The sequence below is a fragment of the Phyllostomus discolor genome, chromosome 13, assembly GCF_004126475.2.
Source record: "Phyllostomus discolor isolate MPI-MPIP mPhyDis1 chromosome 13, mPhyDis1.pri.v3, whole genome shotgun sequence".
In the NCBI taxonomy this organism is placed as follows: Eukaryota; Metazoa; Chordata; class Mammalia; order Chiroptera; family Phyllostomidae; genus Phyllostomus; species Phyllostomus discolor.
The window spans coordinates 38,641,399-38,659,659 of NC_040915.2; the positions used below are offsets into that span (position 1 = coordinate 38,641,399).

Here is an 18,261-nt window from a genome sequence, read left to right on the forward strand (position 1 = left end):
TTGGGGCCTTTGGTCTGCCCCTGAGAAGGGTGTCTTATTCGTGTAGTCAGGACACCTGTACTAAGTGCTCACTGTAGATAGCTGTAGTTACGGACCTTGAACAAATTTATTAATTTTTCTGTGCCTCGGTTTCCTCATCTGTAAAGTGCAGAGCATAATCGTACCAGCTTGTAGTGTTGTTGTGAAGATGACAGCGCCCAGAATGTTTTTTGGCACACGGGGTGGATCCCCTTGACATAAATGGAAGGCCCACAAGACTTCCATCGGCAGAAGGCCCTGATTTACCAACGTGGTGCCAGCATGTGAGCAGATGAGTTCCTGCACTGGGGCCTGGTCACGTGTATTCCCCGTGGAGCTGCTGATGCAGTGATGCCCGGCCCCACGCTGGTTCTCGACGCCCCAGGGCCAGGCACCTGGGCTGCCTCAGGGCCCAGGCGTGGGCCAGGAAGTGTTTCTCAGAAGAGGAGCCAATTGCTCTTTGAAGCAGAGCCCCTACTCCGGGTCCCTGTCAGTCCCTGCTGCTGGCTGCGTTCGGGGTCTTGGTCTGCCTCGCCCTTGGAGCACCCCTGAGTCCGACAGCCACCAGGAGGTTGTTCTTGGCCTGGGCCCTACTTGAACCTGGCAGCCTTGTGTATCAGCAGTAAACGGATCAGAGCAGCACATCTAAACACAGTGTGTGTTGATCCCAAAATCCAGAAAAGGCCTCCCAAGTGCTGACTGCTTTCTTCATGGTAAGGGATACAGGATACAGCAACGTGTGCTTAGCTTTGGAAGCAGTGGCCGAATAATGCACATCTGACCTCCAGGTCCCCAGAGCGTCATAGAGACCACAGATCTCTGTGTTTTCAAGAGACTGCCTGCCCACCACCTGGCATGCACACACCGTATCCGTGTGTCCTGGAGTACCTGCCCCTACCTGTTCACCAGGTTCTATCTGCATGTCCTCTGGTGACCAGTGTGTTGTCTTGTTGGACAACAGATGCTCAAGGTCCTTGCCAACTGCTCCCGGTGTTCTCTGCTTATTGGACGGAGGATAAAAGCGTTTCGCAGCTCGGTAGCCATATCCCGGTTGCCAGAGGCTCTGTTTACTTGCTGTGGTGAGAAGTGACATCTGGAACCGCAGCTGCAATTACAGTCGGCACCTAATCAGGCTTCCGGAGACGCACCAGGTCCGGGACCCATTCTCTGTTCAGGCCAGAGGCGTAAAAGGAAATGCGATGGCCATCGATGGCCCTGCAGCCTTGAAGTCCTGGTGGTAGCATCAGTCTCAGGTGCCACCTCTGCGGTGCCTGGTCACGCAGGAGCCTGGTATTCCTTCGTGTAGGGTGGGGGCTCTGTGGGCTTCCACTTCCTCTCCCTGCCACGCAGCGCCCACCCCATGGATCAGAGAGCCGAGGAGCCCTGCCAGATGCCAAGTGTCGAAAGTAAGAACAACAGGGTACACACGGGAAGTTATTATAAGCAGTTTATCGTGGCTGAATCATAAAACACAGCATACTAAATGGTGTGAGATGAGTCAGGTGTTCCATCAAAAACCCGTCCAGGATGCTCACAGCAGCGCCACTCCTCACAGCCCGGAGGGAGAGGCAGCCCCGGTGTCCGCCCACTGCGGGTTGTCAGCAGAGCACCGTGTGTCCGTGAGCGAAACGCTGCTTGGCTGTAACGAGGGGATGATACGTGCTGCCACGCAGGTGACATTGGAAACCCACCAAGTGAGAGCAGCCAGCCGCAAAAGGCCACATCTTAACTGATTCCATTGATGTGACATGTCCACAGGCACGTGGACATTTGCCTGTGCACAGAGCAGACGGGCCCACCAGAAACAGAAAGTAGATTAGCTGTTGCAGGGAAAGGGGGCTGGGGAGTTACTGCCTGATAGATACAGAATTTCCTTTTCAGGTGATGGGAATGTTCTGGAACATTGGTGATGTTCTGGAACATAGCGGTGATGGTTGCACAGCTTTGCCAGTATACTAAATGCTCCTGAATTGTGTACTTTAAAAATGGGTAAAACAGTATATGTTATGTGAGTTTTAGCACAATAAAAAAATACATATGTGCACAAATCCACAAAGGAAAGCTTTCCATTTAAGATTTTGAATAGTATGTGCCACGACCAATGAGCACAGCACCCAGCACACTGGAAAAGCGGTGAGATGAGTAATCATGGAGTCGCAGGGTCTCTCTCGGTTTATGTGGAAGAGGCTAACGAGTCTTCCTGTCCGAACACGAGGTCAGCAGACACAGCTGCCGCTCAGCCGTCTCTTCCTGTTTCAGACAGGGACACATCCTGTGGGGCTCTTTCCTGCCCAACTCAGCAACTAGTTGCCAAATCACCTCCTCCCTAAAGATTTCTCCCTGGTTCAGCTGGTATTGTTATGTTGCTGGGTAGGCGGTCAGTACATCCCGTAAGAGCAATCCTTTTTGGGTAGAAAGCCATTCTGGCCTCACCTGGTACTGTGGTTCGCAAAAGCAAAGGACTTGGATGGGTCTTCACGCAGTACTGAATAGCCGTTTGAACATTACAGCAACGTTGAGTTGCGTGCGACCTCTGTAAAGGGACCTCATCCCTTTGGAGTGCCCTTCCTCCTTTACCACACCCGTTACTATTTCACACTGGCAGCTGACCGTGTGGTGGGGCAGAGCAAGCAGACGCACCCTCTCCCCAGTCCCTCAGGAAGGACTGTGTAACCTGGGTTCTTTTCAGCCTCTTCTCTCCCACACTGCAGCCTACAGGCTGCCCCGGGCAACCAAGGCGCGCTGGCCGAAGGCCGCACCGCAGGCTCGGGGGAGCTGGTACACGGAAAGTCTGTGCTGGAGGACACTGCAGCTGTGCCCCGGCCAGGTAGCTCCGTGGCCCGGAGTATTGCCGAGGTTGTGGGTTCAGTCCCCGGTCAGGACAAATACGGCAGTCAACCAGTGAAGGCATAAATAAGTGGAACAACAAATCAGTCTCTCTCTCTCTCTCTCTGTCTCACTCTCACTCAAATTAAAAAAAAATTATAAGAAAATTGGAAACTTTTTCATTAGAACCTTGTGAGCCTTAACATGGAGCCTTGACAGGTGTGTTCACAGTTGCTGAGTGGCTGAAACCCTGAACATGTGTATTCTGTGACTTGGTCGAGAGTATAAATTCACTTCATTTACTTCGTCTGCTTGACAGTGTTTCCTGTTCAGCAAAACTTAGAACCCGTTTGTTCTTCGGTAACTTGCACTGGGTTTAAATTCTTTTCAAGCCCGAGTTCTGCCTGCCTTCATTTTGGGTCATTCACAAATTAGACCCAAGTGAATAGCAGCCCATTTCCTAATGCATTTCTCTATAAAGAACGGTCTGGCTTCTGGGGAGCATGCTGGCCCGAGCTGCCACAACAGCCTTCTAAATACGAGTAGTCCAAAACACCTGCCTGCCCCCGACTCGCAGGGCTGCCCTCACTGAGCAGGAGAGCTGGGCGCAGTGGGAGGCACGCCGCCGTTCCTCGGCCCTAGGAGGGCCTCTGCAGGGCAGACCTCATCCCCCCCCCCCCCCCCCCCCCCCGGTACCGGCACGGCTGCTCGGACCATGCAACTAGTCCCAGCTTCAGGGCTGTCTGCCCTTTTGGTCCTTGGCGCTCGTCCCTGGTCTCAGCAGGCACACCTCTTGACACCCCCCTGTCAAGACCACACCTCCTCGTGCCAGCGGGGTGCACCGGCACCTCCTCTGCTCTCTGCCTCCAGGGACCTGAGTGCGCGTAGCTGAAGGCACGTGAACAGTCACAGGCCGAGGCACACGTGTCACAAAGAGCATCCAGTTACCATGGATGCAGCTTAGCTTGCCAGCGCCGGCTCTCGGCGTGGGTGGAGCCAAGACCTGCCATGTCGCGCGGGGGGGCCCCCCCCCCCCCCCCGCCCCGTCTGTCCTCCCGCACCAGTTCACGCGTTCTGGGGACAGGCTGTGTCCCGGCAGGCTTCCCGTCGGACCGTGTGTGTCCGCCTCCTCCCTGCCAGGAGTCTGGGGAAGTGGGGTTCCACGGGCTGTGGGGCGTCCCCAGCCGGGCCCCGCCCCCTTGCCAAGTGTTCAAACACTCAAGGTGCTAATACAACTGAGACAGAGGCACACCGGCTCTCCACTGTCCTGATGTTTATACACGAACGCATTGTTTTGGAAGACCTTCAGTTATCTCCCTCCATTGAAGCCTACAGAGACTCCTCTGACAAAGGGAAGAGTCATTTTCTAAGTGCTGCGTGCCATGTACTATCCCAGGGTACTTTTTATTATTTTACCTGTAGTCCTAAAAATTGGGGTTTCCCAGTTTACAAATGAGGAGTCTGAGTCTCTGTCAGTTGAGGAACCTACCCCAAGCCAACAAGTGGTAAGTGGAACCCGGTGCTCAGACTCCAGGACGGAGGCGCCCCTCACTCCGCACACCCCCACCCCCCCGGAAGGGCCCTCGCCGGTGCGCGCCCCTGCTCTCTGCAGTCACGCCGTCTCTTTGCAGAGAGGAGAAGATGACGGCCGCGCGCATCCGGAAGTGCCACAAGTGCGGGACCGGCCTCATCAAGTCCGAGGGCTGCAACCGCATGTCCTGCCGCTGCGGGGCCCAGATGTGCTACCTCTGCCGCGTGTCCATCAGTGGGTATGACCACTTCTGCCAGCACCCCCGCTCTCCAGGGGCCCCCTGCCAGGAGTGTTCGCGCTGTTCTCTCTGGACCGACCCCACGGTAAGGGGGTGCGCGGCTGCCTGTGGCTGGGGGGGGGGGTATCAATAAGGTGATGCAGTGAAGTGAGGGGTTACGCATACAGAACACATTGTGACCCGTGAGAAGATAGGAAATACACACACCAGTAACCACAGGAAAAAATACTCTGAAAGTCATCAAAAAGCTACTCCTCAGAAGCAACGTGCCCAGTGTATGAACTTGCAGTCTTTCAGGGCAGTGGTCCCCAGCCTCTGGGCACCAGGGCCAGTCCCGTGGGAGACGGTTCGTGGGGGAAGGGAGGGGAGGGGAGGGGCTCGGGCCGTGATGCCGGCGAAACTTCGCTCCCCTGCCGCTCGCCTCCTGCTGTGCGGCTGGTTCCCAGCAGGCCGTGGGCCTGTATGACGGCTGCGGCCCTTGCCTTAGGGAATGAAAAGGGTTTATGCCATCTGAAATATTTCCGAACACAGGTAAGTAAGGAAAGTTTTACATATATTTGCATAAAACCTGCATAGTTCTGATACCAAAATGTGAGAGAAAACCCCAAAAAAGAAAACTATAAACTTACCCTACTTATTACTTTAGGTTTTAAATTCTCTGAATAAAGTGCCAGCAAATAGAAACCATGGCTAAGTGAGATTACTTCTGGATGCATCCTTGCATCCGGAAATGCAAGTGTGGTTCAATATTAAGACCTCTTAATATAATTCAGCGTGTAATAGCTTTAAGTGGTAAAAAGACATAGGATAGCCCTGGCTTGTGTACTCAGTGGGCCAGGCATCGTCCTGCAAACCAAAAGGTCACTGGTTTGATTCCTGGTCAGGACATACGCCTGGGTTGTGGGTCAAGTCTCCAGATGGGGGCATGCAAGAGACAACTGATCCATGTTTTTCTCCCTCCTTTCCCTTCTCTCTAAAAATAAATAAAATCTTTTTTAAAAAGATACTGAATAAAAATCGTATCCACTCTTAATTTGAGCTTTTAAAAATAGCATTATAAGGGTGCTGTACATAATATTATATTTTTAAAGCCCATACTTCGAAACTGTCTATTAGCATGTTTTTAAAGATTTTATTCTTTTTAGAGAGAAGGGAAGGGGAGGAGAAAGAGATGGAGAGAAACATCAATGTGTGAGAGAGAGACATCGATTGGTTGCCTCTTGCACATGCCCGAGCTGGGGATCGGGCCCACAACCCAGGTGTGCGCCCTGACCAGGAATCAGACCAGCGACCTTTCACTTGTAGGGCAGTGCCCAACTGAGTCACACCAGTCAGGGCATTGTTAAAATGTATTTAATAGTGAAATATAGCCCTGGCTGGTGTGGTTGAGTGCCAGCCTGAGAACCAAAAGGTCGCCGGTTCGATTCCCAGTCTAGGGCACATGCCTGGTTTGCAGGCCAGGCCCCAGTAGAGAGGCAACCACACACTGATACTCCCCTCCCTCTCTTCCTCCCTCAATAGCCTCACTAGGAACAAAATAGAGACCAGAAACAGACCCATCATAAGAACTTACTGTGTGAAAAAAGTACCATTTCAATTCACTGGAGAAGTGATTGGTTTGTTCCTTCATTCTTAACTATTTAGTGTTGCCAGGGCCAGTATGACAGAAAGCCCCATTCTCAGGAGGTTCACAGTCTGACCCCGAGTCCGTCCGTCGTGCAGTCGGTGCCCGCATGTGGGGGTGAGGAGAGTGACGGGCAGGGCATGCGATGGGGGCTGCCGGAGGAGGCCGACCTAGAGCGATCGGGGGCAGCGGCAAGGCAGGCCAAGGGAGTGAAACAGACGGCCTGTTTGGGGACCAGAAGGGGGCCAGTTTGGCTCGCAGGCGGTTCACGAGGGGAGGAGAGTAGGAGAGTAAGGGGCGGGCGGGAGCCAGCTGCGGGGCCCCCCCCCAACTCCCCGGGTGCGGTGGGCGCTGCTGTGGCTGGCCCACGCCGGAGAGCGGCTGGGCCTGCCGTGAGTCTTCAGGGTCTCTCTGGCTGCCGTGTGGATGGAGAGGCAGGCGAAAGTGGTTGTAACACACAGACGGGTGGTGTGAAGATGTGAGGAGTGATGTGACTCGGTGAGAAGTCAGTCAACATTCCTACGTTGATGAGGGTCGTTTTGTCTGGGAGTATCAGAAAGTCCCAAAACGGCTTCTGCACGACAGAGGCTTGTGTCTTCCTGGTGGATGAGCACAGTGGCGGGCAGTCCGGGGTGGGGTGCTCACACGAGTACAGCATGCAGCTCCAAAAAGCAGTGCTACGAATCTGTGTTTACAAATGGGGGGGTGGGGACATGGATAAAATATAAACAGCGTGCAGCCGGGGTCACAGACCTAAGTGACCCCAGGGGCCAGTAGTAACAGAAGTGACTGGTGACCATGAAGTAGGCCGGGTCCGGGAGACAGGAGGGCATGGTGGGGACTGCGGCGGCAGGAGAGACTGTGGGCCCCATCTTGGGCTGCAACTCAGCCCCCCACACTCCAATTGTTGCCGGATGAGATTGCGCTCAGTTCCTATGGCTTCAGATTGTCCAGAGGGGCTGGGAATCTATTTTAATGTGAAATCTCCCGATTTTTATTGGTCCTTAGTAAAACTCCCGGGCTATCTTTAAAACACAGTCTAAGCCAGTTCTTTATAAGCCAAAGAAAAGTCTCGGTGGCCACTGGTCTTCACCCGGTGCAGGACGTCTCAGGGTGCCTGACCAGAGGGTGTGGGGGTCGCAGGTGGTCCCTGGGAAGGCACAGCAGACCAGCCTGGCGGCCAGACCCTAACCGTCAGAGCCGCCGGTTTTGGAAAGTACGAATCCTCTGGAACCAGGTGTCTGTCTGCCTCTCGGGGACAGCCTCCTCGCTGGTTAGAACATGGGGCTGAGGCCCCAAGAACTGCTTTTCTCCCGCGGCTCTGCGGTTACGTAAGGCCTCACTAAGCCTCCCCGCGCCGCCGCCTCCACCCCCACATCGCCAGGGAGAACTGTGAAAGGGAGGGAGGCTCAGCAAAGAGGGGTCACCCGCTGCTGGTTGAGGTGGGGGTGCTGGGCAAGGTGACCCAGCAGCCTTTTGTGACAGGCCTTCCCCGGTGGAGTGGCCCCTGCCGGCTCGCTCCTCCGGCCACCCGGCTAGCGGGGGGGGGGGGGGGGGGGGCGGCTAGCAGAGGGGGCCGAGCATCTCCAGGAACTTGGGGAGCCATAGGACCCCTCCCCTGCAGTTGCAGCTTCTGAGCAGTGTTCCTCCCGCCGCCCGTCGTGTCTCTGGAAACAGAGCAGAGTGGGGGCTGCCGCGTGAGGGAGGCGGCCTCGGGCCGGCCTGTGCTGGGCGCTGTCCGTCTCCCTCTCCCCCCCCCCCCCCCCCCCGCTCTCGGTGCCTCTCCTGCCGCCGCCTCTTCCTCCCACTCGCGGGCTCGGTTATAAAGGGTTCCCACGTTCTGTTACCGTGTTGGGTGCCTCGGCAGGAGATTGCCCCCTTGTTTTCTGGTGGAACTGTCTTCTACCCTGAGGAAGGCTCTGGCTTTGCTCAGAATGAAGCTGGAAAGGAAGACCGGGCGAGCACATCCCCCTGCGATTTCCTCTGGTGGCCGCCACAGCCGGAGGTTCTGGTCCCTGTGCCCCGCTCCCATCACAACTGGGATCAGCCCCGTTTCCTTGATTCTCACCAGGAGGCCGATTGAATTCCAGCCCGGCATCTGCTGGGGCCCCTGAGAACACACGGCCATTCAGAAGCCCGGAGACAAAGCGTGCCCTGTCGGCAGCGCCTGTTCGCCCCAGGAACCGGCGGGGCCGGCAAGAATCCCCACCTGGTCAGCGGGGGGTCGACCCTGCGTGGTTTGGGGGGAAATTGAGGTCTGGTCTTCGGTGACCGGTAACTCTCTTTCCCTGTTAGTTATCAAAACTACACCAAAACATTCAACCAAGTGGCTTGTACAAACAAGATGTCACTTGAGAAAGAGGAAAGCAGGGAAGCAAACACGGTCGCAGCAGACCGCGGTCTTCTGGTTTAGAGGTCAGGAGGCAAAGCCAATCTCCACACACAAGTGAACACGGTATTTCGCGGCGGGGGTCGGGCTCTCCCGGGCGTGCCTGGAGCCAGGTCTGCGGCTGCTCTCTCGCCCACGTGTCCACGGGAGCGGGGGCTCGCACCTCTCCCCTAGCCCTTCGAGTCTGTGTCGGAGCAGCCGCTGGCAGCCTGGGCTCCTTCCCCAGGAACAGAGTCCTGCCTGCGGACCTTGGGCTTCAGCTGCCAGGGCTGCCCCGAGTTGTTCTCTGCAACTTTGTTTCTTTGACGCGAGAGTTTGATGAAGCGTGCTCCTTACAGTCTGGTCCCGTTGTGTATACCCTGGCTCTCGGTGAGGGGACCTGGTTATTTTTCCCAGGCCTGCAGCGGGTGGGGGTGGACAGCCAGCCCCCGGCGTCCGTGCGTGTCGTCCTGCGACCGCGCTCTGAAGCCGGCGCGCCGTCCCGTCGCAGCGGTGGGGGAGCCCGCTGGGGGTGGCGGTCCACGAGCAGGAGCGTGGGTTTCCAGCCCAGGTCGAGCCCCTGGCCTGCCGCCTCCCCTCAGCAGCGCCAGCCCCCCCCCCCCCCCGGGCCAGGCTGTGTGCGGGTGTCCCTGATGGCGGGCGGGCGGGCGGGGGTGGGGTGCTGCCTGGGGACTGGTGAGGAAAGCTGGAACCCCACCCAAGGGGAGAGCCCAGGCATCGGGCCGGTAACTAATTTGTGGCTTCAGCACTCTCTTCCTCAACTTTCTGAATTTATTTTCTACAAAAGAAATACACATAGTGCAGCGAGCCCCCGTGTTACCCCTCCCCCAGCTTCCACAATTGGCCGCAACATTTTATTTCTAGTCACTGTTTAAATACCATTGTTTCCTTTACAACCTGGGGGCGGACCGGTTTCCTGTTGTGCAGATGGGGAAAATGACACTCAGGTCTCTTGGTAAAACCCGGATGCGAGCCCGGGTCTTGGACCAGAAGTGGGGTCCTTCCTCTCCGAAGTCCTCACGCCCTGGAGTGAGGGCTCCCAGGCACAGGTGCTCTCTCACGGGTGCCCCCTCACCACAGGTGCCCCCGGGGCCCTGAGCCCAGTGAACCCAGCGGCCTCCTCGGGGGCGGGACCCTCGAGGGACTCTTCCCCACTGAGCAGGCTGCAGACGGTACAGAGCGGTCCGGCAGCTTCAGACGCGCGTGTCCCTGCTGGGGGAGGGTTTGACCAAGGAGGACAGCGGCGTGGCTCAGTCCGGTACACGCGGCACGTGGCTGGGTGTTGTCTTCACAAATGCCAGCAGGCCCCAGATTGAGCGCTTGGCCCGGAGAGGAGCCAAAACACGGCCACACTCCAGGCCGCCTCCAGGCCCCTGTGGGGGAGTTCTAGATGCAGAGGTGCTGGGTGCTGGGTGCTGGGCCTCTGCGCCCCGAGGAGATGGCCGCAGGAGTCGGCCCAGGGCCTCCGGGCCTTCGCTCCGCCCCGGCTCCCAGCACAGGGCCCAGACCCCAGCTGCACAGCATGTGCCCCTCGGGGCTGTGCTCCCCCCTCCTCCCCGCAATTTCCTGTTGCAGGGGGACAGCTGGAGCCGGGGTTAGGGGCTGGTGTGGGTCCGCGATCTGCAGCCGATCTGGGAACAATTTGAAACTAAATCCTCAGCTCTTTGGAAGCCTTTTATGAAATCATTGCGAGTTTATTAACAACAGCTGCGGCCACACATGACCTGGATCCCACCCCGCCCCACCCCCAGTGCTGCAGGAGGGAGGCGGCAGTTGACTTGCCATTCATTCCCAGTCACCTTTTCGAGGGGAGGAGAAGTTACAGGAAGAAGAAAGGCCACCCCTCCCTTCTCCGTGGTCACGGGAGGCTGGACGTCCCGTCCCGGGCGCCCTCAGCGTGCGCCTGGCCATCGTCGTCAGTACGCGAGGGGGGGACGCGTGCTTTCTCCCTGTAGACCACTGGCGTGTGTGTGTGTGTGTGTGTGTTGGTTTTACTTTATTTTTGGGGGGGGGAGGGAGAGAGGGAAAGAAACATCACTGTGTGGTTGCCTCTCGTGCGCCCCCACTGGGGGCCTGGCTGGCAACCCAGGCCTGTGCCCTGACTGGGAATCGAACCCACAACACTTGGCTTTTGCTTGGCTGGCTGGCCCTCAGTCCACTGAGCCCTACCAGCCAGGGCTCGTTTTCTCTGCCCTTTTGTTCCCCAGCCTAGACCTTGCTGCCCTGGGAGAGCTGCGGGCTTCCTTATTGAGAGACGAGGGGTTGGGGTTTGTGGCGGGGTTTTTTTTATTATTATTATTAATAGAACCTCTGGTGAGTTCTACCTCACTTCCTGCCAGCATGTGCATGCTGAGACCGTGTTTGGTGAGGCCGGGCCCTGCCATCTACTCCTGCCTGGCCCCCCGCCCCCGCCGTATCCCCCGCCCCCACCGTATCCCCCGCCCCCCTCCCCAGGAAGCGTGGAGCGGCCAGAGTCAGCCAGCACTGTCCACGTCCTGCTGAGCGCAGGGATTCGGGGGGGAGGGAGGGAGGAAGTACAGCCCAGCCTGCTAAGATGCGCCTGCTCCGCTCCTCACTGACAGCCTCGTCTAGCTCTGCCGGGCGGGGGGAGACGGCGCGCCCATTCTGCTGTGACCCTTTGTCCTGTGCCCTGGCTCCCCCCGGGGGGGGGGGCTGCACGTGTGCCCGCTGCGGTTCCCCAGCCTTCCCAGAGTGACACGGATGGCTCACTGCCACTGCACCTGGCGTTTTGTTACACTCAGTCTTTTGAGACCCACCCCTCCTGGGACATCGTGGTCACTCTCCAGTGACCACACCTCCCACCTCAACCTAGCGCTGCTCACGTGCACGCTCTGCAGATCTGCTGGGAAGTTTCCCTGAGGTCGGGAGGGGCCGGGAAGAGGGCAGAGGAGAGGACTCGTTGAGACCTACTGGGGGTCTCAAAGGCCAGGGAGAGTTGTGCTGGGTCGGGGTGGGGGGTGAACCTCAGCGGCCTTTCACCAGGACTGGGGGGGGATGGCGCCCAGCCTGCCCCTGCGGTTTCCGGGCTCCTGAGCTCCTGGTTCCCACTGGGCCGGAGGAGTCTGCCGGCTTCGTCTCCGAGGCCAGGTGCCCGGGAGGCCAGTCCGAGAGCTTCGCCCGGGTCATCTCAGGGGTGGCACAGGCGCTTCTAGGAGAGCCCGCCCCAGAGAAGAATTCCCGCACCTCTCCGGGGGCCTGCCCCCTTCTCTGCTGTGTTCTCGGCTGTTGTCTCCTTGGGTGGGGCTGCTTTGCTCTGCCCTGTCCTGTGTGCAGTGGAGAAAGGAGAGTTCAGAGTTCCGCTCATTCCACAGAGAAAGAACCCTCTTGTGTTTCAAGAAGGCTAAGATGCACTCTTTCTAGAACAAAGCAGGACCTAAAAATAGCCACCACTGACAGAGATGAGGGTAGGGCGGGCCGGCAGGGTTCCCGGGGCCCCAGTTTCCTCCTCGTCTGTGCAGTGGGGACTGGTTAACAGTCCCTGACTCACAGGGTGGTCGCGGAGATGACCCCGGTGCAAGGTGCTCAGAGGAAGAGCTGGCACGGGGCCCCCAGCACACCTGGCTCCCTGGGAGGGGCGCGGCCCCGCAGGAGGGCAGCTGGTCCTCCGGGCGGCCTGCAGGGCCCTCACGTCATCCTCTTTCCTCCCATTGTTCCCCGTTTCCAGCGGCCGGGTGCGTCCTAGATCTGCGGAGGGCCAGCCTTTTTCACAAGTGTCCTCATTCTCTGTGAACGGTGACAGCTGGGGTGCCGGCACGTGTCCTGAGGGGGCTCACCCCCGGGAGAGCTTCTGTAGCCCCCTCTGTCCCTCAGCCCCAAACCCAAGAAGTGTTTTTGGTTTTGGTTTTGTATTTAATATATTTTATTGATTGTGCTATTACAGTTGTCCCATTTTCCCCCTTCCCACTCCTCTGCCCTGCACACCCCCTCCCACCCACATTCCCCCTTTAGTTCACGTCCATGGATCGTACATATAAGTTCTCTGGCTTCTCCATTTCCCATACTATTCTTACCCTCCCCCTATCTATTTTCTCCCTATCACCTATGCTTCTTATTCTCTGTACATTTTCCCCCTCTCTCCCCCTCCCACTCCCCTGCTGCTAACCCTCCATGTGATCTCCATTTCTGTGTTTCTGTTCCCGTTCTAGTTGTTTGCTTAGTTTGCTTTTGTTTTTGTTTTAGGTGTGGTTGTTAACTTTGAGTTCATCCATATTTTTGTCCTCTTTTTCTTAGATAATTAACATTTCATATAATAAGGGCTTGGCGATGATGAACTCCTTTAACTTGACCTTATCTGGGAAGCACTTTACCTGCCCTTCCATTCTAAATGAAAGCTTTGCTGGGTAGAGCAATCTTGGATGTAGGTCCTTGCCTTCCATGACTTGGAATACTTCTTTCCAGCCCCTTCTTGCCTGCAAAGTCTCTTTGGAGAAATCAGCTGACAGTCTGATGGGAACTCCTTTGTAGGTAACTGTCTGCTTTTCTCTTGCTGCCTCTAAGATTCTCTCCTTATCTTTCATCTTGAATAATGTAATGATGATGTGCCTTGGTGTGTTCCTACTTGGGTCCAACTTTTTTGAGACTCTCTGAGCTTCCTGGACTTCCTGGAAGTCTATTTCCTTGGCCAGATTAGGGAAGTTCTCCTTCATTATTTGTTCAAATAAGTTTTCAATTTGTTGCTCTTCCTTTTCTCCTTCTGGCACCCCTATACTTCGGATGTTGGAACGATTAAAGTTGTCCTGGAGGTTCCTAAGCCTCTCCTCATTTTTTTTTTTAATTCTTGTTTCTTCATTCTGTTTTGGTTGAATGTTTCTTCCTTCTGGTCCACACCATTGAGTACAGTCCCAGTTTCCTTCCCATCACTATTGGTTTCCTGTACATTTTCCTTTATTTCACTTAGCATAGCCTTCATTTTTTTCATCTAATTTGCAACCAAATTCAACCAACCCTGTGAGCATCCTATTTACCAGTGTTTTGAACTGTGCATCTGATAGGTTGGCTATCTCTTTGTTGCTTAGTGTTATTTTTTCTGGAGCTTTGATCTATTCTTTCATTTGTTTTTGTTTTTGGGGGTTTTTTTTTTGTCTCCCCACACCTGCTACTGTGTATAAGGGGCGGAGCCTTAGGCATTCACCAGGGCCTGGTAACCCAAGTTGCTGTGGTGTGACACTGTATGTGGGGCAGGGGTCCGAGAGGGAACAACGGCACTTGCTCCGTTCTCTGCCGGATTTCAGTCACTTCCCCCAAGCTGGGACCCCGGGTCTCGAGGTTTGTCCTGCTCCCCGGGTGGTCCTCCTGGTCTGCCAGAGCACGAGTGTGGGCCGCCCGCCCCACCAGCCGCCGCCTTGCCCGCCCTGGTCCTCCACTGCCACTTTGCCGGGAGTCCTCTCCGCCCCTCCTCCCGGTCTGGGCGGCCGTTTCTTCTTTAACTCCTTGGTTGTTGGACTTCCATACAGTTCGATTTTCTGTCAGTTCTGGTGGGTTTTGTATTTAAATTGTTGTTGTCCTTTCTTTGGTTGTGTGAGGAGGCACAGTGTGTCTACCTACACCTGCGTCTTGGCCGGAAGTCCCGAGAAGTGTTTTGATGAGGGGCCAGTGTTCATACTCCATCCCAAAACAGCCTCACATTTGCCTTCACCCTTCGGGGCGGGAGGGAGGGGAGTGGGGGAGGGAGAGACAAACCAGGGGCCAGTGTTCACATTCCATCTCAAAGTAGCCACACACTTGCCTTCACCCTTTGGGGGGGGGGGAATGGGGGAGGGAGAGATGCACCGGCTGGTCGCCTCCCGCCTGCCGGCGGCCCCTTGGTGCACAGGCCCGTGCTCGGTCCGCTGAGCCACACCAGCCAGGGCCTCGCTCTCTCTTTTTTTTTAACATTAATTTTTTAAATTGTGGTGAAACATATATAAAATTTACCATTTCTGAAGTGCATAGTTCAACCTGCCTTCGCTCTTGAGGAATTCAAAATGCTTAAGGGAAGCTGCTTGTGGAAGGAACGTACACCCGCCCCAGGGGAGGCAGGAAGTCTTCCCTTCAGAGTCGAACGCACGTGGCTAGAACGCAGCCGCAAACACGTGTATTACACAGCGTTTCAGACCTTAGTTTCCAAACACAGTGAGTGCTGTGGCTCCAGCCAGCTGGAGAGAGTGGAAAACTGAAACTCCTGACCCATATTCTAGGTGCACCTGACAATTTACTCATTATTTATGGTAACAATCACTGCTCAAACAGCTGAGCGCTGACATTTTCTGCTGAAATGCAGACTGAATTCAGACTGTAAGGGCACTGCCTACAGGGGGGAGGGCGGGGCGTGAGGACAAATGGTCTCAAGTCCACTGGCCAGATCAGGAGCGATCAGAGCCAGGGAAGGAAGGGCCAGGCTCCGCTGACTCTCCAGAAGGTGCGGGGCCGGGGCCCCAGGAAGAGCCCCTGCCAGCGGCTGTGCCCCGCCGCCCTGTCCTCCAGGAGCCGGCGGGTCCCTGTCGGGAAGCCCCGCTCACGCCCGCCTCTGTCTGCAAGGGCCTCAGACCCACCCGAGGGCCTGCTGACACGGGGCTCGCTTGGTGCCGCGCTTCTACCAGGAGCATCCGGGGTTGTGACAGGAAACTTGGTGCTGATGACAGGCAGGGCCCTGCCCGCCCGCCCTCCCCACGGTGTGACTGAGGACCTGGAGTCTGCTCCCTGAAGGGAAGCCCCTCTCAGCCCCAAGTCTCCTTTACCCGGACAGAGCTGTGTGGGCCGGCCAGTAACGCTGACCCCCACACAAGACCAGAAGCTCCAGAAGGCGAGGGGCCGTCTGCCTACTGTCCGCTGCGCAGCCAGCCTGGCAGGGCCTGCCGCGCACTAGGCGCTTGGCGCTCCTTTTTTTTTTTTTTTTTTTTTTTTTAAGACTTTATTTAGGGAGGGGATAGAGAAAGGGAAACATCAGTGGGCAAGGCAAACGTGGATCGGTTGCCTCTTGAACACCGCCAACAGGGGACCTGGCCCCCAACCCAGGCCTGCGTCCTGAGCAGGGAGTGACCGTGCGGCCTGTCCATTCACAGGACAACGCCAACCCACTGAGTCACCCTGGCCGGGGCCGGGGCCGCCTCCTGCAGGAAGGGTGCGTGCGCCCTTCACACTCCGCAGTCCGACCAGGTGCGGGCAGGGGGGTCTGCACGCACTGCCTGGGTTCTCCGGGGAAGCTGTCCGGGTGGCGCTGAGGAACGGCCTGAAGCGTGGGCCGCCGCCTCCGCCGGCTAGCCGTGACGTCGAGCAGCGCGCTGTCTCGGGGCGCGCTGTTTCCCGCGCTGTAGAGGAAGCCGGAACGGGTGGTTTCCACGGTGCCCTCTGTGCCCTGGGAGGCCTTGAGCCTCCCTCTGGGGACTCCTGGGGGTGAGCACACTTCGGGGATGTGGCAGAAATGGGGACGAGGTGGTGGCGATGGTGAAGGTGATGTGCTAATAGCGGTAACTTAAAAATAACCAGCCAGGAAACCTGTCACTTGTGCCGTGAAAGAGCCACTGAGTCCTGACCGGTGTGGCTCAGGGGAGCGTCGTCCCGTAAGCCGAAAAGTCGCAGGGTCAGTGGTGAGCCAGGGCCCGTGCCTGGGTGCGCGTTCGGTGCCTGGACCCCATCTGTGAGAGGCGGCAGGCTGTCTTCCTCGGTCCCGTCGACGTTTTCCTCCCTCCCTCCCCCCCCTTCCCTCTCTCTCTAAAATGGGTAAGTATGTCATTGGGTGAGGAGTTAAAAAGAGCCGCGGAGAGAAGCGCTGGGGTCATCTCCCAACTGTTCCACTTCCTCGCCGCCAGCGCTCAGCCAGAAGGCGAGGAGTGCTGCGCGGCTTTTCCTCGGAACTTCTCTGTCTGACCCTGAGGTGCTGCCGCGGTTCGACCCTGCTCCCCGAGCAGTGGGTGCCTGCTTCCCGCCGCGCCCCCACTTTTCATCCTGACCACTGTCCTTCTTGTTCTTGTTCTGTTTACCTTCTTTCTAGGCCGGCCCCTGGCACCAGACTAAAGAGGTTTGCCAGCTCCTCACCTAGACAGGGGGTGGGATTTATCGGGGCACACACGCAGGGCCCTCAGGCTGCCCGCCACACCCTCGGCTCCTGCGGCCTCCGTGTCCGTGGGCTTCGTGAGTGCACCGTAGAGCAGCACGTCCCTACGTGGAGTGTGTGCGAGGAGCCCGGGTGACCATGTCTTGGATTTTTTTTTAATAGCATTTCTATGCGTCGCCTGGGGGCTGGACGGGACCCCCGCCAGGACCCCTCCCGGACGTGTGACTCTCCGGGGTGCGCAGGCACTGGGCAGCTTCTCACGTGCGTGATGGGGTCTCAGCCCTTGTCACCCCTCCTCTTCCCTGTGCCTTGCCCACAACACCTGGCCAGGGGAGGCAGAAGAAGACGTGGTGTGTGATAAGGATTTCCCGGTGTCAGAGTTGGAAAGAATCCTTGAGGCCTTGAGGCCCCTGAGTCCAGACCATCGTGTGGCGCGAGGCCCGGAGAATAGAAGCGAAGTGGCCAGGGCCCCACTGCTGCCCGCGGCACAGACTAGGCCCGTAACGCGGTTCCTCTGTGCGGCGCCAGCTGCTCCTCGCCCGTCAGCGTCCCTGTCGGGCAGAGGCCTCCCCAGCAGACGCGGGCAGAGCCCAGCACGGCAGGTCTCTGACGCACGCTGGCGGCGGCGTCTGCCTCCAGCGGCCCCGGGGGCTCACGGCACTGTGGTGGGATCACAGGCTGCCGTCTGGGCTGTGACTCAGTGGCATGCTGAGTGAACGGGCAAGCTGTCCATTGCTCAGCGCCACGGCGGGACTGCCCCACACTTCTCCGGCCCAGGGATTTCCAGGGCTCCCCTCTGGCCCCTGCGCTCCCCTCCGTGGCCCTCCGCTCCCACCCGAGCAGTTCCATGGGTGCCGGCGGACTGTCGGAGCCGCAGGTCAGCAGGAGCCGCAGGTCGGCAGGGACAGGCCAGACCTGGCGCTGCTCCGGTCCCCGGGGCACTCCTGGCAGAGCTCTGCTGCGTCCACAGCCCCCCGCCGCCGCCGTCAGGGAGCCAGAGGCCAGCTCGGGCCCCGTGGGCCTCCGAGGGCGTTTGTCCAGCGCGTCGGCAAGACTGCTGGGCCCCACGCGGCCGGGCTCTGTGCTCAGAGTCCGTCAGCTCAGGGTTCGTCAGCGCAGGCGGCCGGCTGAGAGCCAGCTCGTTTACCATCTTGTTCTTCCAGGAAGATGACGAGAAGCTGATTGAGGACATCCAGAAGGAGGCCGAAGAGGAACAGAAAAGGAAGAACGGAGGCAAGTACCCCTCCCCACCTCTTCACAGGCTGCGCCTGGCGCATCCCCGCTGGGACCCTGGCTCTCCCCGGGACCCTGGCGCTCCCCGGCCAGCGAGCGCAGCCCCTCGGGCGGCTGGAGACACGCAGCTGGTCCTGCCCCCTGTGGGGAGGCCGTAAAAGCTTACGTGCGGTTTCAGCGTCTCCCTGACGGCCACAGGGCCCCAAGGGGTGGGCTTCGGCGCAGGAGGGAGCCCGTGGCAGCCGAACCAGACTCCGGGGACAGGGGGCCCAGCCCGCGCCACGAGCGAACGAAGCGGCGTTTCTGTGGGCGGCCGTCGGCCCCGGCCCCGGCCCCAGGGGGAGCCTCA

At 58.0% G+C, this 18,261-nt stretch overlaps 1 protein-coding gene across 2 annotated transcripts in view; it reads left to right on the forward strand.

Moving 5' to 3' along the window:
* The window catches only part of RNF216 (ring finger protein 216), a 104,626-nt gene that overhangs the window by 85,655 nt on the left and 710 nt on the right, over window positions 1-18,261 (forward strand). For both annotated transcript variants that reach the window (XM_028527268.2, XM_028527270.2), the window contains exons 15-16: window positions 4,476-4,698; window positions 17,843-17,912. In XM_028527268.2, coding sequence (XP_028383069.1) covers window positions 4,476-4,698; window positions 17,843-17,912 — 293 coding nt within the window. The remainder of the gene's footprint in view (window positions 1-4,475; window positions 4,699-17,842; window positions 17,913-18,261) is intronic.